The sequence below is a fragment of the Triturus cristatus genome, chromosome 8 (genome assembly GCF_964204655.1).
Source record: "Triturus cristatus chromosome 8, aTriCri1.1, whole genome shotgun sequence".
NCBI lineage: Eukaryota > Metazoa > Chordata > Amphibia > Caudata > Salamandridae > Triturus > Triturus cristatus.
In genome coordinates, this window is record NC_140591.1 from 1,658,632,952 (window position 1) to 1,658,651,720 (window position 18,769).

The window sequence follows — 18,769 nt, forward strand, 5'->3', positions numbered from 1 at the left end:
CACTTCAGGGGGCATAGTAATCACAGAGGGTGGCACAGTGCACATCATTGGTCAAGGGTAACCCTCTTCTTGCCAGCCCAGAAATCTCGATAAATATGGAAGAGCTGCCCAACAACTCAGATCCCTGCCTGGAAAAACAAGAAGGTTGCCTTGCAGAACCCCTGGTCTGCATTAAGAGGACTGCACTATTAATGACTGCACCTTCTGCACACTTGGGCTTCACCAAAAGAAGAACTTGCTCTGAAAGTTTGAGGAGTGGACTCCCTGAAAGCAACAGGTTAAAAGAATTCCACCTACACCAAGAAGAACCCAGCTGACCAGCTTCTCCTGCACTTTGAAGAATGGTACCAGATGCATTGTGGGTCTTGCAGTCCCAACTTCTCAAGGAGCAACTCAGAGCATCCATAACCTTGCATTGGTGTTCTGGAGCCTTCAAGACCCCAGAAGGACCTTCTGGAAGAAGATTCAGATACTTGTGACCGTTTAGAGAATTTTCATCAAATTTACATTGAACCGCAACTCGGCCTGAAATCCAGGTTTACCCCATTGAAAGATACGTAGCTATTTACCATCAACGACAAGAATCAAGACATCCAGGAGTCACTGAGGCATTGCGTGAAAGCAAGCCGCTATCGTCGAACTACAACCAAGCCTGACAAGGAGCCTCTCTTGACTTTGAGAGAAAAAGTCCAAAAAAGTGACTAAGTCAGGAGGTAAAAACTTAACCGGGCCCTACCACTCATCATATACCACCTGAGTTTTGACTTTGGCCTGGTCAAGCTCAGATGTCCCAAGATGATGCTTATGGCTTTTAGGCAAGAGAAAGCATTTAGGGCCTGATTACGATGGTGGTAAACACACCACCGGCAGCCTGCTGGTGGTGGGTTCACAGCCATCATAAGCCCAATTTCTGCCCGCCGCATTATGATGGTGGGCGGTGTGCATTGTGGACGAAAAGCCTGTCTGCCACGGGTCCGACAGTAGCAATCGTTGGGATTGCCTGTCGGACCGCCCTGCATCCACAGAATGGTGGTGGTGCCTAGCAGGCACCATCTGCCAGATTAGGATGCTGCATCCCCCACCAGCCTTTCCATGGTGGTACAACCGCCATGGAAAGGCTGTCGGGGATGTACATTGGGGCCCCTATGGTGCCCCGCTACATTTCCCTGCACCATGTGGCAGGCACAACATGGTGCCTGCCACGTAGTGCAGGAAAATGCAAACAGTGCACTTTTAACATTGCGGTGAGTGCGGCAGCCAGAAGCCCCAGCCGCAATGTTAAACGTGCCTTTTGCAGCCACCGTGGTTGAGGTCGCATCGTAATATCATTTGGGGGAACACCGCCTTATAGGCCAAGTCCCAATCCTCGGGACGTTGGCAGATTGACTGAAGTCCGTCCGCCATCGTGATGAGCCCCTTAATCTTTAAAATATCATATCTCTGGTTCACCTACATTGGATCTTTGTCAATTTGGTGTCATTGTAATCATAAAAATATTTCCTGTTTTTATAAATTGGTGTTGGATTTTTATGAAGTTTTGTGTCTTACTTATTTACTGTATTTGAGTTTTTAAATGCTGCCATTTTACATACACATGGGTTATTTCCTAAGTTGCCTTCACTCTACACAATTACTTTTGACACATATTTGTGCCCATGACAGTGCAGATTAGTTTCCATGAAACTATATACTTACTTACAAAATCAGCTTTGCAAGAACACTATCATGATACCTTGAACATTACGTACAAGGTCTATACATACATTATGCAAATGTGACTGCTTATTTTTAATCCATGCTGTGACACAGCTATCTATAGTACACAAACAATGGCAGCCTGACTAGAATCTCGGCCCAAGGCAAGGATGCTTTCTGTTATCAATAAATAAGTATTTCTGAGTTTAGGCAGAGGAGCACTTGCTATCCCTTCAATGAGCGATGTCCAACTTGCGACCACGACTGGGACCGACATTCTGTCCCTTCAGGTAATGGGGTTGGATCATCCAATGAGGGATTTCTGGCAGAACACATACATGCACCCAAGACATTTAGGTTAGGGGATGCATAGTAAGAGTATATATATATATATATATATATATGTCTTAGCAAGATGGTGGAGCTTTTCATCTTTCCATCTTGTCCACTGTCCTGATATAATCACTTTTACCTACTTCTGTCTATTGATCATTGCAGCACATATATTTTATACAAGAATCACTTTGGTTCACTAAACTATGTATTCCCTGGATATTTCTCTGAGAGAAAGAGAGCAGGAGTGACTGAAAGTGTTCTAGATCTGTTCCCACGATCACTGGGAGAGCTCAGGGTTGTCATGTTCAATGGTTGCCAAAACCGTTTGATACCCATCTAGGTTTAGGGGTTTACATGGTGGTACTGTGGCCCAGCTGGTCTTTAGGACGACATATCCTGTGGGGATGCACAGAATCAGTCTGGCACCATCCCTACGTTTATGATGCTAAACAAACATTCAGTTCCTACTGGGAAGTGGGGAACTACACAACTTCGTAGAATTGGTTATTATCTAATGGATCGCCTGAGCAGGTCTATTGTGCTTTCTCAGAGAACACTACTTATCTTCTAACCAGAGACTTCCATGGTGGTATGGACAAGCCTCCTCAGCTGAATAGGTAACCCCTATGCATTGGCTGTAGGTTGTTCAAACTTAAACTTATCAAAGAATCTATTTCGCATTGTGTTACCCTCTCTGTAATTCATTAATGCATTTTTATAATGTCTGGAGTTGAAGATGCAGCAAATTCAAAGATATTTTGAACAGATATGACATTTGAAAAAGTTTAGTGGAGCTATACACATCATACAATACTATAGTGAAGACGCTGGAGCCAGGGTAAGTAGAGGAGATTTATTGTTTCGCGACACAGTTGTGGAGTCAAGGAGCACAGACTCCACCAGCCACCACCACAGCTTTAACTGATCCAGTCAGTTGAACAATAGCAATCTGAGAACTAAATGATGACTAATCCTAGCAAACTTAAAACCATAATAGAGAATGCTTCTCAATGACACCACAAACAAAGGGCAGCATGGAACAGCATGCTCTGCTAATACTACAGATAGCCTATCCCAAGCAATCTCATTGGGAACTGGAACAGCTGAAATGTTCACCAGGGAAAGGTCTCTTCATTCACGGTGTGATGACACGTGTGGCTTGAGAACCAAGTTCACCAGTTGTACTGCAGAGCCTTTTGGGAGATAGCATTTAGGAGCAAGAAAAAGACTGTCACCAAATCAATCCAGAGGATCAGGAAACTTAACACAACTGTAATCTAAAGTTGTAACCAAGGAGAAACAAAATATGTCATTTTCAGCCAAAGATAGAAAACACACACTGTCAGCCTGAATGGTAGAGGCAGTGGTGGTGGCGGATCAGATGCATCATCGGAGAAGTCATGAAAGTTGATGAAGTAGCCAGAGGCTGTTCGATCTATTTTTGGTAGCTCAGCAGATTTTGTAGAACTGGGAGAAGACTCGATCTGTGGTACACTGAGGTAGACTGTGATCTTTTCAGGTTTCCAAATTGAAATCTGTGTGTCTGTACTAGTTGACTGTACAGTTGTTGTACTAGTTGCAACAGGTACTCCGTTGTTGTTAATTGTTGTCTCTCACTGGAGAGAGGATGCTTCATTAGTTATTAATGCTTCCATCTGAACTTCCTGTACGGTAGCTAGAGGAGGCAGGTAGCTACCCAGGAGCCCACATGGCTTTCTGTTGAGAATTGGCCACATAGTGCGGTTTAATCAGATCAATGGAGGCAAACCTTTTGTCTTTGTTACCGGCAAGGAGAGGAAAAATCACAGTACTGGTACCTTCAACAGCCAGGACAGGAACAGGCTCTCTGTAAGATGGCCCAAATTATTTCTTGTCTACAATTGTTCCGTTACCAGGTACCCAACCTTTGTGACCAAGGCAGGACTTGCCAGCAATTCCTTCCCTTCCCCAGTGGTGTTGTGTTTTACTTGGATGTTGCTATGTTCGTCTTGGAAATCATTAATTGTCTGTAAAATATCCAAATGTTGAGTGAAGTCAAATGGTGTTTCTGCCACCACTGTGCTGTGATTGTCAAGGTCTAGGACCCACATCTTTACTTCAAACAGGATTTCATAGGGAGTTTGATCACCCAGGGATTTTTTAAGCAGGTGAAGAGCCCTCTGGACCCCATACAGATGATGGACCCACCTGCAGCCTGAGCTTTAGCACCCTCGCTGTTAAAAGCTGCTTTAAGTCACGATTTTTCCTCTCCACAGCAGTATTTTCCTCAGGATGGTAAGGAGATGAAAAACGCAGAGTCACACCCAAACTTCCTATGGCCTCTTTTTAAGCCCTTGAGCTAAACGCCGGACCGTGGTCGAATGTGCGTATGCTCCGATGAAGACTTGCAGATCCTTTATAACAGTTTGTTCGTCAGCGGACCACTGTGACCATACCAAAGGAATCAAGAGCAGGAGTCCACTGCTACCAAGATGTACTTGTAACCCCCTCTGATGACAGAGGGTCACAGTGGTCCAGGTAAACACAAGCCAGAGGCTTGTTTAAAATCAGTTGAAGTGTCTGTGGTGGACAGGCTTCGGTGGACCCCTTCATATGCTAGCAGATGTAGCATTTAAGGAGAAAGTCCTTGGTCTGTTTGTAAAGACCGGGCCATCAGTAACAATGCTGCAATTATGAAATTGTAGCAGCTACCCCTGCATGTGTAGTTGCCATATCCTCATGTGCAGCTAGGATTAAACCCATCCTGCGATCTGTGTCTGGTATTACGTTTTCCCCCATTACAGAAATGTGAGCATATGGAATGTTTTGTGCATCTAACTTGTAGGATTACTTGAGTGGAAAGCATTTCAGCAAATATATATAGCGCGAAATTGACCCTAAGGTATCAGAGCGCTTTACATGAGCAGCTGTTGCGTTACATAAGTACACATTCATTTTTTGTTAGGCACAGGGAGATTAAGTGATTTGCCCCGAATCACAGATTTGAGGTCAGCCACCCTAGCCGTTAGCCTACATCCTCTCCCCATTGTGAGCAGCGGTGACAGTCAAGATTATGTCTCTTTCTATCCTCGCACCAGAACGAGTGATTGGAGCAATCGCAGCAGTGCAAGCTTGCTTTTGCTACTTCATCAGCCATGGAATTCCCTGCAAAGAGTTTGCCAGCGCGGTGGTGACTCAATGTGTGTATTACATGAGTCTGTGGCAAGCAATATTTCAGATTTGCCACTTGTCCAGAAAGCAGCATGTGCTTGATTGTACAAACCTTTGAGTCTCTTAATCCATTCTGGCTCCAATAATGTAGATATTAATTATGAGACTGGACACAGTAAAATTCATTGCACTCAATAAGTGTGGGGAATCCTGGATCCATAGTTTCTAGTGCCAGTATTAGAGCCTAAGTTAGGCCAGCTGTGCCATGCAGTCACCAAGTGACTGTGTGTAGGTTTTCTCAGGGTGGAATTCTCCACTGTGCATGCACCCTTTCACAATAGCGCATGCTGCTGAGTACTGATGCTTTGTCCCAGTGGCAGGCTGAGCATAACCATAAGTATAAATGATGTATTCATAGCGTTCTAGGTGCATTATTTCATTAGGCAGAGGATATTCTTGTTTGTACTGCAGAAAGGCTTTTGTTTGTAGTGTAAAATCAAACTTGTAGTCTACATCTGTTGGGGAGAGTGAGTTAGTCCATTGTATCCATCATGGATGTAGTGCCTTAGCACTTTGAAGGTTTGCTCTGGTGACGGTCTCTAATGTCGGCACTGGGGAAACGACAACAATCATCTCACCCCACATAGTTGCAGTATAACGCAGGAGCTAACGCTAGCACCCACTCCTTGGAGTGTGATTGTTTTAGTGATTCTGGAACAAGGTCGGAGAAAGCAGGTAAAATTACCATTTCCCCATTTGGGCTCCCCATTATAAAAGCAGGCGGCCACTCCTTTCCAGCAAAAAGAGTATTGTAACCTTGGGTTAGGTCCTCCCACAATAGAACATGTCTGTATATATATCCCCCTCCAATTGGACTTGTATTTAGTATAGACGATGTGGGACACTTACCCTGGTATCAGGTATTTCCACCTTGATATACTCACTCTGTGCTACTCTAACCAGACAATTCATCAGGTACTGGTGAACTTTCGTGACTTCTTCTGTGCTGTGCAGCATTGTCACTGCCCATACCCCACTCAGTAGCAGATTCCTCAAAATCCAGTGCATGCCTGACCTAAAGTTTGGCTACCTTCTTTTTTAATTGAGACTTGGAAGACTTTTTGTTTTTCTTCCTATTTTAATTATGAAGTCAGACGAGTGTTATGAGTCCTTCTTCAGTTTCACATGCTCTTCAGATCTGCGCTCTGACCGTCCACCTCGCTCCGAACAATTATCGGATGAATCCTGAAAGGAACAATACAAACGTATGTCAGTATCCTGATACCAGTCAGGCTTTCTCATATTATCACGGTTTCGCAGGTTATTGCCTTTTTCAGTGGCTTCCTGGTGAGGGGACCCACTCTGTGACTAAGCCTTGTCTTTGTTTTTCTTATTCTCCCACTTTTTCTTTGTAGAAGAGTCGGGTGCTTGCTTAGAGTTATCCTTTTCAGAATTACTCTTTAATTGAGGTTTCCCAGGTTTGACTCACAAATTACCTCTACCCAGCGTAGCATAGGTTTATTCGATAATTCTAGGTAATTCCAGCTATTGCTGTGCAGGAGTCAAATCCAATATGCACTGCCGTATATCCAGCGCTGCTGCTTCCTCCTTTATGTTGCTTAACATAATGGTGGATACTGCGTCAAAATTGCCCATCAGTTTCATCCCCAAGTCAAAGGCAGTTGCTGACCCATACCCTTCTGGATCTGTTTTAGCACTTCAGGCAAAACAGCCAATGAAGGGGTACCATTTGTTCTGGTATATACTGCAGCAAAGAATGTGCCACAAGTTGTGCAGTATTGCACAGGGGGAGGCAGCCTTATTAGCAAGCAAATAGTCTGCATTCTGTGTTTTTCTGTGGGCCTGTATGAGGAAACAACGCCTCAAGCTGGCTTGTTTTTTGTACAATCCTGAATGGAATCTCCTCCCGTCTAACGGGAAGTTTTCCCATGACTTCATTTATCATTTGTGGGCTGATGCCCGGAGTAGACAATTCTGGTTGTACAGCTGCAATGGTCCGCGCAGGGTTAAGTGTGAATGTTCGCATAATGAACTGTGTGAGACATCTGTATATTGTTACTAGCTCTTTGTATAGTGTTTGCCCCTCTGCAGTTGGTAGCCTATCAACATTAGGATGCGGTGTGCAACCGGCTAAGACTGGCCATGTTGCTCCCTCATTGCTGAGAGGGCCAAGTCTAATGTTTGATGTTGAGTGTGGAAGAGCAACATTAAACCAATGTTTGTGTTCTTGGTGCATGAGAGATAGCTCTATCTCTTCATATGGTGTATAATTGTTTGGTACTTGATTCTCTTTGTAAGTGTGAAATAACCGTGTGGTGCCATTTGCAGCTGGGAATATAACCCAGGGATAAAATACCTCTGTCCTAAATGTTTCATGAGCCTCAACCACAAAGGCTACATCTCCGCCTCTAGCTGCGTGACCATGTTGTAGTAATTTCTAAGTAACTGCATGTCTGCACTTCTCAGCAATCTTAAATGATGTCATTACCCCTATCACTGTTTTTGATGATTGGGACATTGATACAGTGCATGAAATGCTAGAAGATCTACAGCAATCTACTGTGTTTCCGTCTGATGAATTGTATGAGGGTACATCTAGTTATAATGAGATGTTTTGCTTTCAGCATTACGGTCATCATTTTCCACATAAAGCAAGTGCTGTTTACAATTACAGTCAATGGGAACATTGTCTGACACCACCACGGGGTATTTCAAAGACATTTGCACAGACGTTTGCTTATTTTTCTGTGTATGATACATCTGACCCTGCCTCATATTATTATAGGCTTGCACCGTCACCTGCAAAAGAAAAATATGCTAAATGACACCAAGCTGATATATTCAGCTTCCTTTCTTTCCCAGCTGTCTGTACAAGGCTTCGACTTTTTGAAAGGACACAATAGATCTAAAATCTATTTGGCAGCTAAAAAACTGACATATTCAGGGGACTGAGGCCGTGTTTAGAGTATGCCTAATACCACAAAAAATTATTTTCCTGAACAAAACTGTAAAACAAACGACATGTCTTGGATTAGCAAAGATGAAAGGTTTGAACACACCACTAATTCCCACATTTGTACACTTTGAAAACTGGCACCAGTTTGTTGCTCAAATGTGTATTTACCTTGAATAAATGAAAAGATAAGAAGCGTTTGGCAAAACAGTGTGATCTGTGGTTCCCTTCCCAGGGATAAAACCATGCTGTCTTGGATTGACGACCTTGTCTATAATGTGGCTCAGACGTGTGGCAAATACTTTAGAGAATATCTTCATGGCACTATTAATCAAGGTGATCTGCCTGTATGACCTAGCTCTTGCGGAGGTCTGCAGTTTTTAAGGAGCACTAATATATTTGATGAGGACCAAGAGGCTTGGGCCAGTTGCACCCATTGTATCTGCGACACTGTATACTCCAGGACTACCCCTAGCTGGGTGGAGAATGTTTTTGAAAACTCTAGAGGGATCTTGTCTGTTCCTACCGCTTTCCCTGAGGGCAGGCATTTTATGGGGGCAAGAATTTTCTCTTACTACAGAGGAGCGTCCAAGGAATTCTGGTCTTCGGCACCCAGTCTTTCAATTGTGATTGACTTCAGTGAGTGCCTTAAGTCCTTATCGTTTTATCCCTCTTCTTTTTCGTCTCTATAGAACCTCCCATAATACCCCCGGAAAACCTCTTGTATGCCCTCCAGGTCAGTAATTAGCCACCCCATGAATCCCTTGCAAATCCCTTGCTTCAGTAATCTCACCTTGCATTGCTTTCTGTCTTGTGCGCACAGCTAGAAGATGTCCCACATGCTCGCCAAACTCATAGCATTCCCTCTTCCAGACCACATATTTATTCCATGCTTTTCTTTCCGCTATGTCAATAATTGCAGCTTTAGCCAATGGTGAATAGGGGCATTGTGTTGCAAGGGACTAGCTTCCCTGCCCCTTTTAAGAGTCACTATCAACGTTAGTGACAAGCAACGTTCATACCTGTCATGATGGGACATTCCTCATCTGCCATGAACTCTACCCCAGCAGCCACTGCAGATTATTTATTGCTCCTGCAGTCCTTCTGACATCCCATCAGAGCACCTCTGCAAATTCATGCTCCTATTGAAGGAGCATGATGGTGGGGCTCCTTCCGATGCATCCCAACTGGGAGCCAGCCCAGATACCCCCGCCCCCAAGGAGATCCATGGGCCCAACAACTCTTTCTTTTCCTACTGCTGGAATTGCCCATCCTCAGAGCAAGTTTTAGTGGGAGCTAGGGTGAAGAACTCTGCAATGGGTGGTTGGGGCTGACTAGTAAGCCCCTGCTGCCCCAACTTTTGAACTACTTGATTCAAAGCTTTCCTGAGTCCAGCCCCTTGGTGATGTGCATCTGAATCCTGCGGGCATTTACCTTGATTTTCCTCACCCCTGTGCTGCTCTGGTCTGTGTTCAGGCAGGCTTGCCCAACAAAGCGCTGCAGGACAGGTACTGCTTCTGCCTGGTTCTGGGCCAGTCTAGACCCTTTGGGTGGCATACTCTACCATGGGAAGTGGTGATAGAGAATGCGACCGAGAGTTCCATCAGCCCGGCATGCGGTCCACGACACGACCGTAGCAGTGACAAGTAAAGTCGTGGTACGGGAACGCAAAGCCGGACCCATGAAGGGCCTGTGCTGATCGCCTCCGAGGGCGGGACCCCCAGGCCCCGGTAGGCTGTAAGCCCACAAAAAATCACCAAAAGCCAGTGAAATTGGAAGCAGGCTATTGGGTGGCATTGTTCAAACCCCCCAATTGAAAGAAGTGGCCTGGTTGGAAAAGAAGATTAAAACGGCAGGGTGCAACACCCTGGGCATAACTTGACCTCTCAACATTGGCCCGTCCACATCAGATTGCGGGCATTGCAGCCACAGGTTGGGATCGGTCAAGGAGACCCTGGAGACAGCACACTTAGCCACCCAAGAAAGCACAATAGCCTAGGAAGAGGAGCTGCTCAAACAGTGTCCTTGGGATGCCTTACAGCAGGGGCACTGGGAGCAGGCGAATGGCCAGCAAAGGGTCAGCAGCAGGTGAACACAGCACTTACAGCCCAGGCAGGGTCTGACGGCCATCTACTCAGATCACAGTAGCAAGGGAAGCCTGGAGACCGCAAACGCTGGGCACTTGCTAAGGGGCTGTAAATCAGGGGGCTGTGCGCGAAGTGCTGCAATAGTTATTGCAGACCAATTTATCAGACTGTTTGATAAAAATGACAAATGTGATCATGGAACATACGAATTACCATAAAAATGCAATGTTTATGTTCCATGTTTGTGAATAAACTGTGGCCATTATGCATCAACAGTGACTCAACTTAGAATTGCCACACTGATAACCATACGCAAAGAAGGAAAGTCCAAAAATAAATGTTCCTCATATAGACCTATCTTGTTGTTAAACGCTGAAGCCAAAATATTGACGAAATTGTTGGCCACTCGTTTGATTCAAGTCATTACCAAGCTGCTACACCCGGATTGGTCAGGGTTTATGCCTTCAAGAAACGCAGCACTTAATTTGCGGAGGCTGCATGGGGTACAGGGGCACAAAGGCACAATGAGAGCAGATGCGGTGGTGGTGTCCTTGGATGCCATGATGGCCTTCGATACCATAGACTGGCCATACCTCTTTGCAGTCCTAGGAAGGCTGGACTTCGGTCTCAATTTTACCAGTTGGATTAAGCTCCTATATTCGGAGCTTCAAGCGCAAGTTGTCATAAACAATAAAAAGTTGGCAGTCTTCTCCCTCGGGAGAGGGACCAGACAGGGTTGCCCTTTGCCCCCACTGCTCTTCGCACCGACACTGGCGCCCCTTGCGGCGTGGATCCATAGAGACCCCACCATATGAGGGTTGAGATGGGTGGAAGACTGGGAGGACTTCATTTCCCTTTACACGGGTGATATTTTGTTGTTCCTGGCTTCGCCCATTGTCTCCCTGCACAGGGTTCAAAATATATTTACCAATTTTGGCTAATATTCTGGATACTCTATTAATTGGAACAAATCACTGATCTATGTGTTGAACGGGAAACCCCCTCCCCTGCCCAAGGAGTACCCAGTGGAAGAAGCCAAATGTGGCTTCAAATACCAAGGGATGTACATAACAACCGATCTCAGAGTTAGTTATGAGCGTAATCTCCAACCCCCGCTCCAGCCACTAAAAAGAGACATGGAGGGCTGGAGGGCCCTCCCCCTATCACTGCTAGGTAGGGCCGCACTATTTAAAATTACGTCACTGCCGCGCTTTCTATAAGTTTTACAAAATTCCCCTAATCTGGTTTCCGCGACATACTTTAAGGCAATTGTGAGCACACAGAGAGAATCGCTCTGGGGGGACAGCCCCGCATATCGCTCCCAAAGTTGGTGAGAGGGTGGTATGATGCAGGAATAGGACTCCCAGGTATAAAAAAATACTACTTGGCAGCCCTTCTAACTGCCATTAACCACTGCACATATCGACGGCGGGATGACCCAGGATACAGAATGGACAGGTGGCTTTTGCTGGGTGGGAACTACATTGGGACACTCTACTATAAACCCACAAAATTTCAATTTACCGGACAGGACATTCCGTCCAGGTGTGGCACACAACCACTAGGAGTCTGGGCTGGGACCAAAAACCACGCAAGCCACCCTTCTGTGGGACTCAGAACAATTGGGCACACTAAGAAAGCTGAAGGGTTTTGATTGATGGGACATTATTGGGATATCTAAGGTGGGTGACCTGTGGAGAAGGGGGGAGGATGTGTCTTTCTCCTCCCTCCAACAAGAAAACGAGATGGCAAACACAGAAAAGGACATGGATTGGTGTATGATGAGGGAAAAGACTGTATATGAGGCCCGGGGATGCCCAAAAAAGTGGTCACAGGTATGGGGCAAATGGAATGTGTTAAGGGGTAACATTTGTGTTCTGCCCTCTCTCCGTTGCCCTCCCACCTCACCTGCTGTATAGAGATCGTGGCACTGAAGTGTCAACCACTACCATGTATAACCACAATCACCAACGCATATTTACAGCATGTAAAAAATTAATCAATGTATCAATTATTGCTGTGATGCCTGAATGTCACAACGCTGTCCTAAATAAAAAAGTTTTACACCAAAAAAAACAGTGACTCAACTTGTGTTTACTGAGATGGGAGAAAAAGGGTACATGAGGAAGGCCGGGAAGGACTGGTGGTTACTCGCATATCTGGGAGAAGATAAACCCGTGCCTCGGTCTCCCAGGTGTTCAGTGAAGTCAGACGTGATTTCGACCACTTGCAAAGTCCCCAGCCTGAGTAGCACCTCATCCCAGACCGCATTTGAGGCTTCTCTTCCTCATTCCCCGATCTCGACTAACAGTCAACCAGAGCTGAGGAGGTGATGCGAGCAGAGTGAGTTACCCGCTCACCATTTTGCCTTCCCACAAATACCATCATAGGTTTGATGCAGATCATTTGGCCGTGAAGGTGCATAGCTTTCGTGTTTAACCATGTCAGGCCCAGGAGCATAACTCAGTTGTTTTTTTCTAATATTCTTTCACTTGTAGCTTTGCTTTTCCTGGTGTGAATACAATACTTCAGATTCTAGAAGGTCATTTTTTTTTTTTTTAAAGGCAGGACTGGATGTTCTGCTAATGCTTGCCACAGGAAAACCTAAGGTAGAAATTCAGATTATTTTTATTTTTGGAGACAAGAAATTTCAGGAGTAAACAATTAACAGATTTGCAAACTTTGATTTGTTTTGTTCACCTTTGTAAGGTAGTAAAAGTATGGAATAAATAAACCCTGCCATCTCTTGTTATATGTTTCATGCTTTATCAGCTCACTGTGAGACATTTCCTTCAGCAGGCTCTAAAAGTCTTTTGTTCTTTTCAGCCACTGATGACTCGATTCCAATGGTTTTGCAATTATAAGACCAAGATACATGTACAGAAAGCACTGACAACCATTTGCCATTCAAAGTTTTACAGTCTGATTCACAGAATCAGGCTTGCTAGAGCTTTTGACCCTTACAGAGCACTTACAATGGTGGAAGTCCACAAAAATGGTGGATTTCCCACTGTCGTAATTTAACATCGTGGGTGGAAAAATTGACTTTAAAAGGGGATCATCATGCCAAATGCAGTAAGTACCAACAAACTCAAAGTTTTGTGGAAAATGACAAGCATTTGTGAAGTAGTTTCCATCCTAGAAACACATGTAAAACTACAGCTTTAAGAAGAAGGAGTAAATGGTGGTAAGAGAGGGAGAACAGACACATTCTGTGATAGCGCAGAGGTGGAGGATTCCATAACCCGAAAAATACTTTCCTTGTGGAAAAAAGTACCACCAAAAATGTTCAAGCACACATTTGTTATATGTATACCCCAACAGACTGTCCACCCTGCAGACAGTCCCAGGATAACACAGAGAGGAACAGAAGTATTCAAGAAGAAATTTGTGAATCCTTAAACATTTTGAGTGTTTTACAAATCATATGTGCACATGTACAATGTCTGCATCTGAGACTTCTCAAGGACAACTTTGTGAGTCAGGCCCACATGCTTTTTTTTTTAGCACAGTAGTCGTTAGAGATCCTGGGGATGCCCATCACTGGAGATTGATAAAATGTTGTGAGAAGGTGATTGGAAGATCTAACACCTAATACCACTTAGCACTTTGAAGCCATCAACATCAAGCCAGAGTCCAGACTAATACAATTTTGTGTCAACACAAATGCAAGCAATCTGCTGAATAATATATTTCTATAGTATTTAACTTTGTATACAGCCCAACCCCCTCTGTAGGATTTACAGATATGCAAATAAACTTAGAATATGGTGGCCATGTGATCAGTGCTTTCATCATACACATTCACTTCAGTTGTCTTTAAAGACGATGAGCCAAATACACATGGGTTCCTTAAGCATCATCATCAATTCTTCATAATTTCCCAGATGTTTTATTTTTGCATCATCCAGTTAGGATGCATTCGGGAGGTAACCTCACCCCAGAAGAACCTCATTCTTCATACTCCTTGAAAAATAGGAAATTCGAATATGGGATTGTTTTGCATTTGTTAAGAGTAATATTGATGACGGAGGTGGGGATTTAATATTAACAAACGAATGAAGGATAAGTATTTTCTTTGTTTTTCAATGTCTTATGGGAGTCTAAATTATTTTTGTCTACCTCATCATGTACAGCTTGTAGCTATAAATATGATTATGGATGATTGTTTAGGGGTGTATTTAAGTTATTTAACAACATATTAGACAATAAATGTATTTTTTTTAAAGTAAGCTTTAGACCGTTCTTGATTGCACCAAAGATTTATTAACAAGAGCTGACACTGAGTATGTTCCATGGATGGATTTTGGCTGTTGCTAACGTGAACTCTGTGTTTGAATCAGTTGATTTTATATTGTGTAGGGATTGACCTGGCTGCGATAAGTGGGTTTTTAACACCTTGTGAACATTGACACAATGTTGAAAGTGTGTTCTGGACAGGAGCAGCGGGTCCAGTGTACTGCAAATTTCTTTCTCTGTCTTGCAGAATCTTCTTTTCCTTGAATCGGCTGATTCCATCCGCTGGCAGATGGTGGACGAGAAGATCCTACTCTACGCGAACATGAAGGATATCCTGCAGCAAGTGGCAAGGAAGCTCGATGCACACTACTGAACCAGGCAAGCATCAGAGACTCCCACAGGGATGGACTTCAGCCTGCTATGTATCAAGCAGTACTTCAAGGTCTTCCAGTGTACACTGGGCCGTGGTCTTAGAGATGGAGTCCTCCAGTGTAGCAACAGGTCCATAGTCTTACCCTAACTTAAAATTATCTGTTGATGAACGAATACTTATTGTAAAGTAGGTGCTGTTGTCTGCAATCTCTACTGTGTTCAAATTACTGTTGATGAGTTTGTTTCCGCCCCATGGCTGTTGTGAGACATTTCAAGGTCAGACGAGGCTCCCTTCAGCCATGCTGTATCAGTGCTTAGCTCACCTACATTCATACCGGTGCTCATGGGCTCTCTTGCTTGGTGGTCTTCATCAGGGTGCTTGAGTCTTCTCATCATGTGGCAGACAGGCGGTCATTGTGGATGCAAGTCCAATATCCTAGCCATGCTGAGACTGGCACAGCCTGGTGGAAGAGGCGAGGGATGCACTGCTTAGAAACACCCATCAGAAGGTCGCACTCTGGTTGATGACCCCATGAGGCCCTTCAGATCAGGAATCTTGTGTGTAGAGCTGCGGATGCCTCTTCCTGGGACAGCTAAGGACATCCAAGCTGCTGTGAAGTATCAAAGTTTATCATTGCATGTTTTATTGCTAAATAGATTGAACTGCTGATACTGGGTGAGTAAACAGCTCAAACTCCATTATGTTACATCAAGTAAATAAGAAACAAAAAAGGCTTTCAAATTTCAACATCACATCTGATGTTAAATAGTTGTCAAACAACTCCCCCCAGGTGCTTCTAATCGCTTTGCTGCTTCCCTCCAGGGGATGACCTTTGACCCTTCAATGCTAAAATAATCATTGGAAACCCGAACCTCAGTGGGCGGGCCTGTATTATGCCTGTCTGATCCTTGGAGGGAGGCCAAGCGTTGACACCGTTTGGAGGTGAAATCTCCAATTTCATTTTTGTAAAGGGGACTCATTCCCCTCCATTGGGACATCAATGGGACATCGGAATCTTTTTGCCCCTTTAGCGACTACGCTAGAAGTAATTCTCTGATTATATTATACTCTGGCAACTTGAATAATTTATTTTGATGAACATGTTTACACTGATCACTTAATACATTATGTTCTAAGGACAATACACTATCTTTTTTTGTACTGATTATGCACATATGTTTTTGTCTAACTGGACAGTAAAATGAAGGCTCTTGATAGGGCGAAGATTTCTTTTTTAATGCTATCATCATGGCTCGAAAACTCAGTTTCCAGAGTCTTGGGATTTATTTGTGTCATATTTATGTGTTATTAGTTTAAAGATACAGTTAAATGTTTTAATGCTGGTCAGATTACTGTGAAAATCCACCTTAGCCATTAGTGTTATATAGAGGGATGGAGGCACTGATTTGACATATTACTGTTCTGTGTGGCCCTTACAGAACAAATGGCACATACATTACCCGCTGAACTCTTACTTTCAGAGGTTTGAGTTGGCGCCGCTTGAAGCGTGAGGGAATCTAACCCACCCTGGACCACAGTTCATTCAGGAAAGCCACGGTCACCTTTTCTGCTCTGCCTGGATATTGCCATTCATAAACAAATCCTCATCTGAAGGACACAATGAACAATAAAACAGTTGACACGTTTCGGTGACACTCTTCTGTTAACTGACCCCCCTTCATGAGTCTCACTCAGAAACGCGACAAAGGGCGCGGGTAAATGGGCGAGAGCTCGGGCATGGGAGGTCTTGATGGAAGAAATGAGGAGCGATGACCGAGAATCTGAGGCCTCCACTCCTGAGAGACCTCACAGCAGGGGAACCCCCAGGAGGCAGCATCAGGAAGGGGTCATAGAGCAGGCTACGAGGGATGGGAACACACAGCACCCTCAGACCTGAGAGGGAATAGACCCGGAAAAGAGGTGACAGAGCAACACGGACACACAGCACAAGGACCAGCGGAAGTGATTCATAGAGCTCATCAGACGACTTTAGGAAACAGCAGTGCGGGAGGAGGGTGGGGGAGGATTGGGGTTTAGTTGCTTTGTTGGGGTGAAGGGGGATCCTAGGAAATGCATAGAAGAATTTTAGTTGTAAAATGAGCGGGTAGGATAGACTCAGGAACAACACTGTCATGTATATGAGATGCGGGAAACGAGATACAACGGGCTGAGAATATTAGGTGTTCTCCTGTAAAGATGTCGGAGAAGTGTTTGAGATACATGTAAAAGGCAATAAACTTTGAATAAAAACACATGGTCCTGATGAAGGTGGAGCAGTTTTTTTAAAACAAAGTTATAGCAGCAGACAATCCTGACTCACAAAGAGATGGCATAGGGTTCAGGAACTAAAGGCATCAACATAAATTCACTAAAATGCCGGGGGTAGCTGAAGTAACATCACATGCCTTTTAACCTTTCTTTTCACTCACAAACACTAGCTTACACATACACACACATTCACTCGTACACACACTTTCTCTGACATAAGCACATTTTCCCTCTTGAGCCTGCACACAACTTAAATTTGAAACCGTGTTTTCTTACCTCAGCTGCCAGATACGGTCATATTCCTGCTAACTGTACTCCATTTTGTATTGCACTAATAGTGAATAATGTGATATTATTCACTATTAGTGTAAGAACAACAATGACTGAAAATAAGGAAAGTGGAGCCCCAACTGATATCCATAAGGACTAGCGACCCCTAACTGACGTTCATGACTAAAGGGATCAAATCTATCCACAATATGTGCATGGACTTAACAGCAGAAAATGCTCTAGAGATAGAGAAATATATTTTAGGATGAGTAAAAAATCTGTGCCAAAGTAATTCTAATAGTCTTATTTGAACTGAGAAAAAATCTTTCATTGACAGTTCTGGGAGTTTCACCAAGATAGACCCAAGTCACTTATTGGATACAACATTGTTGCGATATCAAGTTTTAATGCAAATTTTAGGTAAGAAAGGGTACTACTGGCTTTGATTTATGGTAACCTGAAGTGATCGATATTTTTACGAGAACTGTGTGTAGGCGGAGCAAACGTTAGAATTGTATGATTTAAGCCGGTGCAGAGTAGATTGCAGTTTAAACTATTTCAGAATCCTTATGTCTGCTTTCCAGTGCAGCTCAGAGCAAAGTAGATCTTAGAGGACTTTTTTGTTGGGAGAACTGTGTTCGTCCTCTTATGTTATGGCTATGAAATGATTTGAACTTAATATGTACTGATACATTCATACATCGATTAATGATTTTCCACTAACTTGACTGATTTTGCTTTCTGTAAATGATAAAACTTTCAATAAAATCTATGTTTTGAATTCTTACTCACTCTCTCTCTTTATTGTGGAGCCTCATGTGCTCCATATTATTTGAATGTCCTGATTTGTCAAATAGCGATAGTTTTGAATTTTGATTTATCAGATAGCGCTTCATGGGCCACAAAATGTGCACAAGAAAAAGCGCTAACACTAATGCTCAAGGACTTGGAAATTCCAAGCAATCCAAAGTCACTAATAAAGTAAGCTCCGTCCTCTTTTCATGAAATAAAACAAAAACATTCTATCCAAAATGTTTCTGCTGACAGATGGTAAGATGCTCTAGTCTCCTTTCAGTGACTCGGGCTTCAGGCTACAAATGGAGAGCATGGCGACGACCCGCAGCCAACTAGCGCAGCGGGTGCGCCGGTGCGCCTGTCCCCCTGGTCCTTTTGCCCAAACCACAGTAGATATCATTAGGCACTCGTGTGATGGCCTACTGGCTTTGAGATCGTCTGGTAAAGGCTCTCCTGATACTATACTTAACACTCCTACCCAGACCTCCTCTCATCTTTCCTGCCCCAATTATACTGGGTGCCCCAGGCCAAAGCCGGCAAATAACTCAGGTGGCACATGGTCAACTGTTCAGGTAAACAGGA

The 18,769-nt window shown here is 44.0% G+C and overlaps 1 protein-coding gene across 1 annotated transcript in view; it reads left to right on the forward strand.

Moving 5' to 3' along the window:
* The window catches only part of LOC146808503 (transient receptor potential cation channel subfamily M member 2-like), a 637,932-nt gene extending 622,938 nt beyond the window's left edge, over positions 1-14,994 (forward strand). The window contains exon 23 of the mRNA XM_085623963.1: positions 14,729-14,994. Within this exon, the coding sequence (XP_085480089.1) occupies positions 14,729-14,854 (126 nt within the window). The 3' untranslated portion in view covers positions 14,855-14,994. The remainder of the gene's footprint in view (positions 1-14,728) is intronic.
* Positions 14,995-18,769: the final 3,775 nt, after the last annotated feature.